At 46.1% G+C, this 15,555-nt stretch overlaps 1 protein-coding gene and 2 non-coding genes across 3 annotated transcripts; 2 read left to right on the top strand and 1 right to left on the bottom strand.

The window, feature by feature from the left end:
• Positions 1-3,424: 3,424 nt before the first annotated feature.
• LOC140212817 (uncharacterized) lies at positions 3,425-9,757 on the bottom strand. Its single transcript, XM_072284996.1, has 3 exons — positions 9,676-9,757; positions 4,563-4,875; positions 3,425-3,730 (listed from the first exon to the last, which is right to left on the bottom strand). Exons 1-3 carry the CDS (start codon positions 9,737-9,739, stop codon positions 3,487-3,489), a joined length of 621 nt encoding a protein of 206 aa, XP_072141097.1. The 5' UTR covers positions 9,740-9,757; the 3' UTR covers positions 3,425-3,486.
• Positions 9,758-13,708: 3,951 nt separating this feature from the next.
• TRNAT-AGU (transfer RNA threonine (anticodon AGU)) lies at positions 13,709-13,782 on the top strand. Its single transcript has one exon. It is a non-coding gene; the product is annotated as a tRNA-Thr (tRNA).
• Positions 13,783-15,481: 1,699 nt separating this feature from the next.
• On the top strand, positions 15,482-15,555 carry TRNAT-AGU (transfer RNA threonine (anticodon AGU)). The gene has a single exon. It is a non-coding gene; the product is annotated as a tRNA-Thr (tRNA).

The following is a 15,555-nucleotide window of genomic DNA, read 5'->3' as shown; positions in this document are numbered from 1 at the left end:
TTAAACGAGAGATGGTGGTGGGGCGCAGCTTTTACAAGTCGTTCATCATATGGAAAGGCCGTACACAGGGTTTACAGGGTGAGAGGGAACATTACTCGGTGTCCTTGACCGACGCGAAAGGGGAAGGGGCCCAGCGAGAGACGCGTGGATGAGGTTGTTGCCTCGGAGCTGGTGAAAAGCGGTAATAATTGTTTCCCAGAGTCTTTTTTTTTTCGTGGTGCGCCGGCCATGAATGAAGGGGAGTTTGTGCTTTGAACGGTTTATGTTATTTTTCGTGTTCTGGATGTGCCTTGATTCTAGTATTAGCTATTCTTGCGATTTATTCTTTCTAGAAATTGATTTTCCAGAAATTTCGCGGTCGGCATCTGCCGAACGTTTGGTGGTGGCAATGCGCAGGCGAGCGCAGTGCCAACGCCGAATGGTCAGAAGATGCAGAGCGCTAAATTGTGTACTTCAAAACCCGAATTGAAGTTTGTCAAAGTAAGCGATGGCCAAGCTACTTAATGCTTCGCAGAGCTTGTCTCTGTTAATTTGTGGTCTATCTCAAGTGTAGCCATTTTACGCCGCAGCTGCATGCCTCAGCATTGAAGTCTACGTTGACGCGACAACGAGATCCACTGCTCAGTATCTTCGTCGCAAGCGTGTGCATCGCTTTTGCCATATATTAGTGTCACACAATGTGTCACACCGGGCCTGTCGTTTCTGCCGCTGACCGGTACTGATCCGGAAGGCCGGCTGGCACGAGCTGTTCCTGTGAAAGAACTAGTAATGTTACTTCCTGTTGTGCTATGCGAGCGTTTGTCGTCCATCGCACCGAGCTGCGGCACAGGGTAGCCTGTGGCGAATCCTACCTTTCAACACGTATTATATCATCAATGCATGCATGCGATGCCTCATGCTGCATCAATGCTGTATACGCAATGCCTCATGACCTCGAGCGTACCGGAATCTTGGAAGAACGCTAGCATAGTCCTAATCCATAAGAAAGGGGACGCCAAAGACTTGAAAAATTATAGACTGATCAGCTTACTGCCCGCGGCCTACAAAGTATTTACTAAGATAATCGCAAATAGAATCAGGAACACCTTAGACTTCGGTCAACCAAAGGACCAGGCACGATTCCGTAAAGGCTACTCAACAACAGACCATATTCACTCTAACAATGAGGTGATAGAGAAATGTGCTGAATATAACCAACCCTTATATATAGCTTTCATTGATTACGATAAAGCATTTCATTCAGTCGAAACCTCAGCAGTCATGCAGGCCTTACGGAATCGGGGTGTAGACGAGCCATATGTAAAAATACTGAAAGATATCTATAGCGGCTCTACAGCCATCGTAGTCCTCCATAAAGAAAGCAACAAAATCCCAATAAAGAAAGGCGTCAGGCAGGGAGATACGATCTCTCCAACGCTATTCATAGCGTGTTTACAGGATGTATTCAGATACCCAGAATGGGAAGAATTTGGGATAAGAGTTAACGGAGAATACCTTAGCAACTTGCGATTCGCTGATCACATTGCCTTGCTTAGTAACTCAGGGAACCAGTTGCAATGCATGCTCACTGACCTGGAGAGGCAAAGCGGAAGAGTGGGTCTAAAAATTAATCTGCAGAAAACTAAAGTAATGTTTAACAGTCTCGAAAGAGAACAGCTGTTTATGATAGGTAGCGAGGCACTGGAATTGGTAGCGGAATACATCTACATAGGGCAGGTAGTGACCGCGGATCCGGATCATGAGGCTGAAATAATCAGAAGGATAAGAATGTAATGGGGTGCGTTTGGCAGGCATTCTGAGATCGTGAACAGCAGGTTGCCATTATCCCTCAAGAGAAAAGTGCATAACAGATGTGTCTTACCAGTACTCACGTACGGGGCAGAAACCTGGAGGCTTACGAAAGGGGTTCTGCTTAAATTGAGGACGATGCAACGAGCTATAAAAACAAGAATGATGGGTGTAACGTTAAGGGATAAGAAAAGAGCAGATTGGGTGAGTGGACAAACGCGAGTTAATGACATCTTAGTTGAAATCAAGAAAACGAAATGGGCATGCGCAGGGCATGTAATGAGGAGGGAAGATAACCGATTGTCATTAAGGTTTACGGACTGGATTCCAAGCGAAGGGAAGCATAGCAGCGGGCGGCAGAAAGTTAGGTGGGCGGATGAGATTAAGAAGTTTGCAGGGACAACATGGCCACAGTTAGTACATGACCGGGGTTAGTTGGAGAAGTATGGGAGAGGCCTTTGCCCTGCAGTGGGCGTAAGCAGGTTGATGATGATGATGGTGATGATGATGATAATGTCATCAAGGAGAGGTGGCAATCGACTCACCCCCCCCCCCCCACGCTCCACGGTCGTCCCACTCGGTTGAGACGAAAATAAGCCGGCGTAGCTTTCTAGAAGTAACCAAGCTAGAAAGTAAGCTTCACCACTTCCGAACTCTTCTCAACCGTACGCGCTATCAGATACTTTGCGCCCCAATGAGGGTTCAGCATTAGGTGCGCTAAGATTCCTCATAGGTTCGTCTAAAACCACGAAGGAGCAGGAAGCTGGGTTAGGTTAAGGTAGATTGACACGCTACGTGAGTCAACAGTCGCTGCGAAGCAAGAAACGAGCCCTCGGAGCTACTAGTCGTCCTATAACGCTTGAGTAGAGTACCTCCACAGTACCGCTACTTGGGCTGCCCCAATGGCAGCCAACGCTGACGAGATCAAAGGCTCCGCCACCACGGTTGCAGGCATGGCGCCTTTGTGATGCGCAAGATGAGAGCGACGGCGAAGCCGCCAGCTTTCATCAGTGGTCAGTCATAGTCTAAGATAGTAACCCGGTGTTCAGAACTGCATCTTAACCTGAAGCCCACGCTTGACTTGATCTAAATGACGCTTGGCGTGAATGTGCCCGCAATGCTCATGGCGTTTCCTTCTGCGAGTTCACGACAGGCGTCATTTAAATCAAGTCGAGCATAGCCTTCAAGTACAGATGCATTCCTGAATACGGGGGTTATACTCTCTCTTCGGCTCATGCCAGCGTATGCATCACAGTGAGATGTGCACAGGGTTCCACAGCCGTAAACACTGATGCGTGTACGCGAACACTCATGTCAGTAGAGGAAGCCAGAACCCTCTCTGGCTCTGACAGAAAGCGATCCAGCAGATGGTGTGTGACGGTGCCTCTTTTTGTCCGCGCCATTCTTGAAGCGAAACGGCAGTGCGCTCCCCTGGAGGCCCACTCATGCTTCATGCACGGGAAGTGCACTCAGCATTCATTCCAGGAAACGACGATGACGACGACGACGACAATGGGCATGGTGCAAAGCCACCTTGAGTGCCTGTATACCTGTATTCCGGATAAAGCGTATAAACGATGGTCACCTGGAGCAAACGCATGTTCGCCTGCAGAGTTATTTAAAGGAACATGGTATGTGCTTGCTAAGGTCATTTATTTATCTACTCAAAACAAGCTTTTTTTTAAAGTCATATTCGAGCTAGGAGTCCCGTGGGCAGTGGTTCCACCGGACGCACATTGTCTGTTGGGACACGAAGGCCATCGCGTAACCCTGCTTGCATACGCAATCGCCACTGGAGCATTGCGGCACGCAGGTGTCAGGCGGGGGAGGCTCGCCACACCGTGGCTCGCAGCCGTGCTGGCACAGTTCGAAACTTGAGTTTGGTGGACATATCGGCGCACACTTGCTCACGGGCATACATTCATCCGTGTTGTTGGAAGCACTGCAAATGTCGAACGTGGGCTCATAACAAAGGTGGAGTTTTATAAGGCATAAAGATACATACACTTTAGCATGCAAGTAAGACAGTCGACCACATACAACGCCAAAACCACAACGATCAATATCATCAGATTGTAAGTATTCCGAAATCCGGTGATGTGCTACATGCCGATGACACTAATATGCATTTTTCTGACCATAACCTAAAAGAAATTGACGCAACATCAAATACACGGTTAAGAAAAATAAATGTTACATATCCACAAGTAAACTAATAAGCGTAAAGCGCAAACGAAGACCAGAGGACAAGAAACACAGACAAGCGCTTGTCTGTGTTTATTATCATCACGTCTTCGTTCGCGCTTTACACTTATTAGACTATGTAATACCAACTAGCCCTAACTGTCACCCCACTATCAAAGTGCTTTAAAACGACCACATGAACACACCACGCGATAGAAAATACTGAAATACGATTGCCACGTGCAAAATGCAGGTGTAGGGTAAATGCAATTGGCATTTGTCAGAGTGCGCGTAGAAGCAAAGAAAATTAATAGGCTGGCCACTGGGACTGAGATAACTCTTGGAAATGGAAATTGAATACAATGTGAAACAGCTATCACTATCCCAAAGAGAATTACAAATGGTCTCTTTCTTCTCAAAGCCTGTGCTTGCCTGGATTCTGGTTTGATTTTGTTAGTGCTGTAACTATCACTAATAGCATTACACACTTCACCTAGAAGTAGACTCCAGCTACGTAGTCGTATCGCCTATTAGCCTTAATTATTATTTTGGCATTTCTATATCACTCTTGCCGAAATATAAATAAATACCGCAGGTATCCCGGTGGGCAGGCACACCCGACAACGCACTGACGCGTACAGGACTTGGGAACCAGTTCGGCGCAAGTCAAGGGGCACGCAGACCCGCAGTCGCTGAATTCCTGGTTTGGCACTGCCTTGCACATCTCGCACTCCTTAGAAGTGATGCAGTTGCCCCAAGCGTTGCGCACGTAACCGGCTTCGCATAGGCAGTGCCTCAACTTGTTAAGCTCGGACGGATGCGTGAGTTCGGGATTGCAGAACGTGTCCACAAGCGGCGTTTCTCCTGCGGGTTTCTCTTTGCTTCTGCACGAGGTGGAATCACCTGCAAAAGTAGTATACAGCCGGGCGGTTTTCTTAGCAGTAGTATTCATTTCTGTTTTAAGTGCGTTAGCATTCTTTGGGAACTTCACCAGCTTTCTGGGTGCTATCTATCTATCTATCTATCTATCTATCTATCTATCTATCTATCTATCTATCTATCTATCTATCTATCTATCTATCTATCTATCTATCTATCTATCTATCTATCTATCTATCTATCTATCTATCTATCTATCTATCTATCTATCTATCTATCTATCTATCTATCTAGCTGTCTGTCTGTCTGTGTGTGTGTCTATCTATCTATCTATCTATCTATCTATCTATCTATCTATCTATCTATCTATCTATCTATCTATCTATCTATCTATCTATCTATCTATCTATCTATCTATCTATCTATCTATCTATCTATCTATCTATCTATCTATCTATCTATCTATCTATCTATCTATCTATCTATCTATCTATCTATCTATCTGTCTGTCTGTCTGTCTGTCTGTCTGTCTGTCTGTCTGTCTGTCTGTCTGTCTGTCTGTCTGTCTGTCTGTCTGTCTGTCTGTCTGTCTGTCTGTGTTTGCGTTCGTATCTAATCATTTTGTAGCCTACCTTGGTCACTGGGTAGACCACGGTCGAAAGGTTAGCGCATCGGACTGCTGCGCTGAGCGCATAATGTTGAAAACCGACCATGGGACCAGCCTGGGTGACTGAGCAAGTGACGGTGCACAAATGTGCCTCTCTTCAAGGAACCTCTTTCACGCCGATATGGGTTACTGCGGCAGCCGGACTGAGTAGGCGCCACTGTTCGAAGAAACCCTTTGACGCCGATTTCGAGCACTGGGTATATGCCACTTGGCCTAAGCTGGCCTTCAATCAATTTTTATTATGCTAGTTTGTGTCACTCGGTATGAGTTCTGTTCCGCTAGTACAGTGACAAAGGCTCAGGAAAGTTATTCTCAACAAGAGATGGATGCGCTCGTTTCGGTATTCGGTGATGTGAAGTTTTGTGACTAACTTCTGAGGTTTAAGTTAACAGTAAAAACTGACCACGACCCCTTGGTGGGTCTGTTAGAAGAAAATAAGCCAGTTCCAAGTACTGCTGCTGCAGGCATTCAAAGATGGACAATGACTCTCGGCGCTTGCAAATACACTTTACGGTACAATTCGGGCTCTGGATACAGGATACTGATGTCCTTAGCCACCTTACAATGCCATGAAGGCAAGTGAAGCAGGAAAAACAGTAGCCTGACCAGAGAGATTCTTCCTATTGACTCAGATCTTTACTGCTTTGTAGAAAGCACTTTGAAGAGCTGATGATGAAAGACAAGTTCATGCAACATCATCCAGACTATCAAGCAGGGTTGGCTCAAAGGACCCTAAATTGAGGCAAAACGCGAAATAGCACATAGGACAACAGAAGAGAACGAAGACATAGCGCTACGTGCTATCTTGCGCTTTGCCTCAATTAATGCAGTACCAACTACCGCACCAGTCTATTCTTTTGAACTTCAAAGGATCATTTCCGCAGCCCCAGGAAGCTCTTCAGCTATTCTGGAAGCATAGACGCTCTCTCAAATTGGATGGAGGAGAGGTTCTAATGGGGGAGTGAGTGATGATTCCGGAAGCAACTAGGAAGGCTTTCTTTCTTTAGCTGCACAAGGGACAAACAGAAGGGAGCAAAAATAATGCACTGGCTAGAATGCTCGTGTCATGGCCAGGGATTGACCGAGACATTCAAGAGCTCCTGCGCAGCTGCTCGGTGCGTCAACAGATGGCACCCATGCCACCGGCAGAGAAGCTCATTGCATGGTAGGCGACAACTCAGCCGCTGACTCACATACACATCGCATATGCAGGCCCACTCGACGACAAAATTACCTTAGTTGTGGTGGATAGTTACGGTGGATGTCCACCTGCATGGCGTTGGACAACGGTACAACATTCTGCAATGTAGTGTTCAGATACATTGTAAGCCAAAATGGAATACGCAATTTCTCTGGAGCACCAATTCACGCGCAGTCAAATGACCTTGACAAAAGGCCAGTAAGAGCAGTTAAAGAGGGCCTCAAGAGAAACAAACAGGTGGAACTCTAGCTAAACGACTAAACCGTTGGATGCTACCTCCCCCCCCCCCCCCCCCGACAGGCGCACGCCATCTGGTAAGAGGGACAAGGACCCAGCCGAAACACTTTTGACCTACAGTCTCAGAGGACGTCTGTACCTACTTCACAAGATAGAATATCGACAATGGAAAAGACGACAAAAAAGAGCTAGATGTCAGGCCAAGTGATCATTACTCGTAATTTGGCATGGGACCGTGGTGGATTAGCCGCACCTTTGGAACAGAATGGCAACTATTCTGACACCAGATGGAACCATCACCCGGCACTTCGACCATATTTGTGAAAAACACACGATAGAACCTAGAGAGAAAGGAATGTGGTGGAACCAATGTGACACTCTGCCTAGCTGAGCATCCTCATCGCAAGACTTGCCCAGGCGACCAGTTCGTGCGCGACGACCTTCGAACAGTTTGTGCTTGTGAGAACTGCGGGTCTGTGTAATGATGACTTTTAAAACCAAGTGTATGTTTCGGAAGTAGGGGGTGGGGTTGCTGTAGTTGTTGGGAGAAGTCCGCTTGTCGTCTGGCAACACTGCGCACAAACGCACAATACGAAGTGATGCAATGAACCACGTTCGTTGTGTTCTCGCCCGACCGGGTGTAATTACTGCATCATCCATGCAATGAAGCCGCTACGAGGGACTAACGAAAGTTAAACACATTACTGAATGTTGCAAGCCGAATAAATAATTTAGCAGAGGGTCGCCACCGCATTCTTCGAGCAAACTGATAGGCTAAGCAATGAAATAACAATAATTTCTAATATAGCCGCATTCCTACAGGGCCAAGTGTCCCTGTAGTTGTCGACATAGGAAGCTCCTTAGTGTTGGTGGCTCATAGCCGAGTCAGACAACTTCTCTGTACAGAGGCGCTTGGTTTTCGGATACCGCCTTCGAACGTAGGATTGCGCGGACAAGTTTCTTATCTCTTGGATTTGGGACAAAAAGAAAAAAAAAAACAATCGCAGAAAATTTGCGCAGTAGCGCTAAGTTTGGGAGCTTTCGCTGTGTCCAGATTAACCTTAGCGAAACCTGTTCGACCCTAAACTTCGAAGATCAGCAGGAGTATCTTAGACTGTGCTTATGGCTCGTACCTGCCAAATCTTCTGAATTTCACATAAGGTGGACGGATTTCGGCTCGTTCTACGATGTTAGGAATATTTCGTGAAATTTTACGAAAAATATATTCTGTTGGTTCAAACGCATTCAAGTTGTTGATGGATGTCGCGGCGCCGGTTGCTAAATATGCACATAACTTAACCAGGTGTGACAATATCTGTGCCACTCTTATGGCCTCTGTGATCGGGCTGCGCGTGCTGCCCGACATTTAAAGCGGCACTGAACCTCTTTTATCGAAGTGTAGAAATGCATTTAAAGCTAAAGTAGACAATTTCAGAAATACTGTTGCGCGAAGAGCGCTTCAACGCGTCCAGCAGAAGAGCTATTCACAATGAACCACCCCCTACGGGGTTTTCGGCTCCTTTTTCAATGATTTGCACTGCGAAGGCTACGGCGTGCCGATACCTGCCCACAACGCTCCGCCTACTGAACGTCATCAAGGGGCGCAGTTCAAATATGATTTTGGATGTTCACGTAGACACCACTATTTGGTGATTTTGGCGCCTACGACGTGCAAAACGTGGTTGTCCTCAGCGAGCCCCAGTGCGCTTAGACAGCGGATTCGTCACGGCACCCGGCGGTGGCCGCGTTATCGAGGCTACTTAGCAGACCGCAGCTACATGGAACTGTATTGCGCATATGCGCAGCATTTGCATTGTGCACGACCGGACTCGAGTGCGCGCTCGCGGTCACGTGCTCCAGTCTGGCCGTGCTACGTTGCGCGTTCCGGATTTATCGTGAACAAGCTGACCGACGGATAGTAGCCACATGCAAAAAGTTGCATGCGGCTACTATGCGAACTCCAGGCGCAGCGTGTACAAGTACGAAATTTGGCTGAGACGTTAGCACCGTATGCTATCCGCGGACTGTGTTTTTTTCATCAAGTAATGCTTAGAGCAAGCTTATTGACGAAATCAGCAAAAGCCAAGTCTGTGGAAGGGTCACTGTCGTTTAAGTACAATGCGTTTCTTTTCTGTGGCTGCTGCTCCTAGCTCACTGCTAAATAGAATACTAATGTTTCTCACGAAAGGTGCGCGTTCAGAGTGAAGTTTTATAAAATTCCTCTCCCCACTCCGCACCCTCCCTCCCTCTCCTCCTCCTCCCGCCTCCTGTGACGGCAGCTAGTATTATTACGAATTTTAACGTCCATAGACTAGCAGGTATGTCACCGATCGCAAACCCTCCTCGGTGACACAGTGGCGGTGGCGCAAGGCTTTGTGCTTTTGAGCGGGAGGCCATGAATTAATATTCCGGCTGTGGCAGCTTCCTACCCACCGGGAGCCGGCTGTGAAAACGCTCACGTGCCGAGCTTTCGGTGCCCGCCTGATGAATATATATGGCTCAAAATACACCACGGTCCCCAAGTATGGCTTACATCTTCTATACTCGTGTTACGGGCTTGCCGTGTATTCTTTATACTTCATTTTCCTTATACTGTATGCATGCCGCTGGTTAAGCACATATTTCATAAGTTACGTAGAAACGTCCATGTTGTCTTACATACAAGGCAAACTTGTTTTTAATGATATAGCATGTGAGTACAATAAAGCAATTTATTTACCATAGTTCTGCGTAGTTTGTGAGGAGCAACAGATGATCAAGCTCGAGAGGATGGCGATGCGCATCGTGAGTGCTTGAGTGAAATATTGTGCGGTGAGTGCTGTCTTTGGTAATTAAAAAAAATTACGGCGCATTTAACGAGCTGTACCTATATCCTATTTAGGGTAGAGAAAGAAAGAGCGCTCATTATCACGGAAAAGCTGTTCTTTTCAAGCTGGCTTCACAGCTGAACACAACTATTCCGCATGCTTCAGATGTTTTGCGTTACCGGCTTATTTCTCAATATTGATTATGACCTTGTGGTTCATGCAGGAGGGGCCATACAACTAACAATACACAGTCATAAAAAAGTAAGTAACAACAACACAAACAAGATATCTGGACAGAAAGATTTAGTAAAAGCACGTCATACATAAGGCATTAATTACCATCGGAATAGACACATTTCAATTCGCGTGCCAAATTTCTTGCTTGAGAGCAGAGCGTTCCCATCTGACACAACTTTAGGAAATAATCTATTTTTATATGCATTCGTTCTAGCGGAAATTGGAGCAATGCTCTTCTATGGGAAGCTTTATAAATGTCTGAACACTGTGGGGTCGTACGCAGTTTTGTATATTCGCCGTTATATTCCCTGCAAGACAGCTGTGTACAAAGACCAGCTGATTGACTCTTAAACGAGATTTTATAGCTTGGATCTTACGCTGGCTTATTTTTAAGCATGGCGAGTCAAGTTTATACTTATTTAAGATGAAGCGCACTACTTTTCTTTGTAAAAGTTCAAGTTCTTCAATATCTCTTTCGCAGTAGGGGTTTCATACAATTTCAGCATACTAGAGCTTAGCCCTTACGCAAGTAATGCAAGCGACAAGCTTCACGCTAAGAGGTGCAGTTATAAGCTTGCTTTTGAGAAACCATAACTACTGTAGCACATAAGTGCAAATAGCCATTATTTGTGACGACCACTTAAGTTTGTTGCTATAAGCGCGATCCCAATCTACTTCCAGTGTGTCACGCTGGTTATTGAGCATGTAAACGAGCCAGGAATTTTCTTTCGTAACATGCGAAGGTACAGTTTTCTCGGTATTTATTTTCACGCCCAATCGGGTAGACCACGTTCTAATGGGCTGTAGGCTTTCTTCAAACATTATATGAAAATTCGGAATATCGATTTTCTTAAGAACAACACAATTTACCGCGAACAACTGAACGAAAACACAATCATAAATGAAAGTTGTCAAGTCATTATCATAAATGAAAATCAATAGCGGTCCGCACGCAGTTTCCTGAAGCGCTCCAGAGTTAAGAAGCAGCAGCTCAACAAGACAAGGTCTTTTTGGGCATGTTAGTGTACCATGTGCTCTGATCTTTGGATAGCACTACATTCGTGATCGGCCTACATTTTCAAGGGGCGCTTTCTCCGGAGTCAGCCCATATTTTCGTCGAATAAAGCCACATTTTGGGTACCGGCTTTAGACGCACGCCGGTTACATCAGGGCATCTTGAACCCATTACGAACTTTTTGCGCTAATTACGCATTAATTCCGCACCGTCATAGCTGTGTGCTAGCTTGTTGGCGTCTTCCTCGTTCGAAGCTTCATTTTGACGCCTTTGTTGTACCACGTGCACCACAATGCCCCAAACTATCTAATGAACGTAAGCGGCCAGATGCCAACATCTTACGAATGCCAAGTCTATCTGCAGTGAGCACAGACGAGCTTTTTAAGAATCAAATTATAAGATTGCGATAGCAATAGTATGGCACTCCAAGCACTTATTTGTCATCGCCGTCATCTTGACGTTCCGCATAAAGTCCGAGGACGATAACACCGTCACCACGCGCCGTATGCTGCATGCGTGGGTGAAAGCTTGCGAGGGTAAGCCCAAGATCGCGGCTCACTCTCGCGCGCGCAAGGGAGGTAAGCGTGGAGGTAGTGCGCTGTCTTACGTCGCGCCCACGGCAGTGGGGGGAGGGAAGGGAGGGGGACATGCCGCACTGCGGCAGCAAGTGCGCATGGCGCGGTCGCGCGGGTTTTATCGTGAAGGCGGTCTGCTTTGGGGGTGAGCATAGGTTGGCCGACGGCTCGCAGTTTTACGTGTGCTGTGTTCTGGGCACCCAGTTGGCGATGAATCGATGGACAGCAAGAAAGTCACTTACTTGGCAGCTGCAGCCACTTTTTCTCACGCCAGCGCTTAGGCAGCGAGTGTGCGTGGTCATCGAGTGTGATGTGTGCATGTGTCCCTCACGCGCTGACACCCTGCTTGTTAATTTATTTAGTGAGTGAGTGTTTACAAGTTTATATGGCCTATAAAAACTAATATCCTGGCTTATTACGACTGTCGACTAATTTGCCATCACAATCGATGTTTCGTCTTTACAGCGAAACTATGCACATCCTGCAGAGCCCAGGCTTATGCACGAACCATGAACCGGTGTTCCACAAGCCTAAGGGCACCCTGCTTTGTAATTGTGGTAGACATGGTTAGGTCTGTTCTTGCCGGTATGACACTCCCGCACTTTGATGCAAACGTCTCATGCGTTGCGCACGTGTCTTGACATGCTGATTCACTTATTAAGCTCGTTCAACAGGAAAGCCCGTGTGAGGTGACGCTGGCCGAATTAGTTTTTCTTTGGCGTTCCTACTAAGGAATTTTCGTAGTCACCGCGTTTGACGGTTGAATCTGCGACCAGAGGTCAACGTGTATTTTAACTTAGCCTGTGGTGGGCGAGAAATAGCGTGCGTAAGGTACGTCAGCCATTTAGTTCCCTGCTTTGGATGACGTCCGCACAGTGCTCCGTAGGTGCATGGACACCGCAGTTAGAAAAGTTAACCGCCTAAAACGCAGCTATACATTGGGAGTTCAATCAGGCTTTAGAAATGGCCATTTAGAAGCATGCGAGGAAAGTTCGAGCACTGTGACACTAAAGCTCTAGCTTCCGGAGGAGCTTGATAACTTAAGACAGACCCCGTGGAAGTAATGAAAGTGCTCAGTAACTTTGAGCTTTGCCAGCACTTAGCTATGATATTCAAAAGGTGCTTCCAATTGGTCTTTTCAAAATGGCAGTTAAATTGTAACTGATAACTAAAAGAATAGAGTGATTTGATTTTTGAAATACAGTGCACGGCTTAGTCATGCAGTGCCCAGCGAACGCCCACCGACAGGGGGCCCCCGCCGTCCTCTGCGCCTTACATGGCATGGATTCCTTGTGGTTAGTGATTAAATCACTAAAACTGATGTTAATGTCACACACACTACATATTATTACATTTACTTCGCTTTTGGTTGTCGCAATATTTGAAAACTTATCGATACGTTAATTATGAAATCTGGAGCAACAGGAAAATTTGGTGATTTCGAATGGCACTGGATCCGACTCTACGATCCAACTATGAACCGACCATCCCAACAACGTCTTATTTCACCAAAAGGGTGGCAGCGACGATAACCTAAAAAATACAAATTGTAGTACACACTAAAAGAAGTTAGTCGACTTGACATAGAGATAAAGAAATTTCAAAGTACCATGTTACAACCTGGAAACAACCAGCAATTTTCACTAGTTCAGAATTTTTGCGATTTAATACTGCGCTCCAAGACTGCTCCTAATTTATCAAGTGTGCTACCGTTCACGGCATGGACTGGCAAGTTGCTTCAATCTATTGCGGTCTGGAATAAAATTGGAACCAGATGTGCAGAAGTAAGCGAATGTGGAGGGTGAAAGGCTTTCTGGAGATTTATACGAATTTGACAACACTATCACCCTCATCTCGGCATCTTATTGTGAACCTTGAATCTAATGCCAGAGCGTGAGTCAAGAAAAACGCTCAAGAGAATATAATCCATGAGATCGAGATGTATGACGCAACCGTGAAGGGGTAAGGTAGTCCTCGGCCGTTTTTAAATGAGCAATCTATCGCAATTCGCGTGGCTCAGGCTCGTACAAGGATGGAATCGGAAATTAGTGGAACGCGGTTGCAGACCACTGATGAAGAAAAAATTGAGGAACTAATTTAACGTGCAGAACGTCAGAAGGCGCCGTGGCTTAGTTGGTTAAAGCGCCTGTCTAGTAAACAGGAGATCGTGAGTTCGAATCTCACCGGTGCCTTTCTTTTGTCCTCGTCTATTTAGGCTAGAAAAAATGCAACGTAAAGTTTGACAGATAGTGTGCATAAAGCATCCGAGTATTTTGTTAGAACGTACCGAGTTTCCATGAATGCTTATTGCAACACAATTGAGGTTTTTTAAGCTGCATTGCACCGAAAAGCGAACATTACATGTGTCAGAAATCTAAGTGGGGAATTGGTTAATTACGAAAATTTTAGAGAATAGCTTTGTAACAATTTACAAACACATACCGCTCTTTAAGAACTGCAAGTCAGGGGTTAGCAAGGAATATCCGTTTGTAAGGAACTCTGCGAATGACACTAGTTTCGACACATGGACCATCAAATTTTACAGCATAAATGCAAGCTTGTATCACTTGCATTCCTAACAAAGAGTCATTTCCTGCACTGAAGAGCTACAATAACGAAGGCACCGTTGTGTTTTGTCACGTCCTTTCGAAATCTACTTCTCAAATGTACAGTGAACCCATAATTCATTCCAAATAAATACGCCTTGGAAGCTCACCGGTTACACTTCGTAACTTCCAACGTGTGCCTCCAGTTACTTAGCTCAACATTAATGCGCAGAATGTTAATTATTAGTCGTTTATGCATTTTAATTTCTCTTGCAGGCAATGTCTGCGTCCTCAAGTTATTGAGCTAAAGAAATAAGAATGATGTATCAGCCATCACCAGATAACAATTAGGCGCTGTCTAAAAGAACGCTCTACGTCTTTCCTAATTTTATCCCACGTAATTGTTTATAAGCTTTTTCATTGCAGTTCAACTAGGTAAAAAAATTGCATAGCACACAAGCTCGGGTCAGCATCCTCGGTGTCCACTGATGGATCATGTCAACGTTCCTATTTAGGCAACGAGGTCTCCTGTGTCCCTACAGAGTTGGATAAATTAACAGTTTTGGTGGTTATTCCTGCTTTAGGAGTCCAGCGTATATGACGGGCACGCAGAAAGAAACGGCACGCATGACACTCTCGGTGTCTTTAATTCATAATTACAGATGACGTCCAATTTGGCGAAGGCTTATTTGCAGCGTCATTCACTCTGGACAATGACCTGCATCCGAAGTGTGATGTCTGGACATGAGCTATCTGCTAAGATATCTTTGAAGGGAACAGCGCAAAATACAGGACAAGCGAGTGGTAAACACACAACGAGACATCGCTGTCTACCAGCTCATGAACGTGACGTCCAAAAATTCAGCGCGAGAAGGGACGAAGACTCCTGGACGAGAACAGAACACGTGAGCTGACAATTGTCAATTGGAAGGCACCGCTCTATGTGCGTGTGCGTGCGGCTGTTTGTGTGCGTGTGCGTAACTGCATGCCTGCCTGTGTGCTTGCCTGTTTGTGAGTCTCTCTGTGTGTGTACGCGGGCACTTGCATGTGTTTGTGTGTGTCTGTCTTGGTACCTGTGTGCGTCTGCGTGTGTGTGTAAATGTGTTTTTCTGCAAGTCTCTTGTACCGTCATTGGTGCTTTTCCCTTCAAAGCTATTCTGCAGGCTTGTCCATTCGTAGCTTAATGAACGACGCGACACGCCTCGACTGAGTTGTCGAGCAGCTCGGAATCGCTAAGTAGGTTAAAGGTATTGCGTAGCGAAAGCGTGGTAAAAAGTAGAAAGGCGGCCTTGAGTTGTGGCGTCATCGGTGGATGGGAATGAAGCCAATTTCCTGAGCGCCCACCGGCGCCGTGGCTTAGTTGGTTAAAGCGCCTGTCTAGTAAACAGGAGATCGTGAGTTCGAATCTCACCGGTGCCT

Source organism: Dermacentor andersoni, chromosome 10, assembly GCF_023375885.2.
Source record: "Dermacentor andersoni chromosome 10, qqDerAnde1_hic_scaffold, whole genome shotgun sequence".
NCBI classification, from domain to species: domain Eukaryota; kingdom Metazoa; phylum Arthropoda; class Arachnida; order Ixodida; family Ixodidae; genus Dermacentor; species Dermacentor andersoni.
Note: the sequence above shows the minus strand (reverse complement) of the source record. Positions and strands in the feature narration are given on the sequence as shown.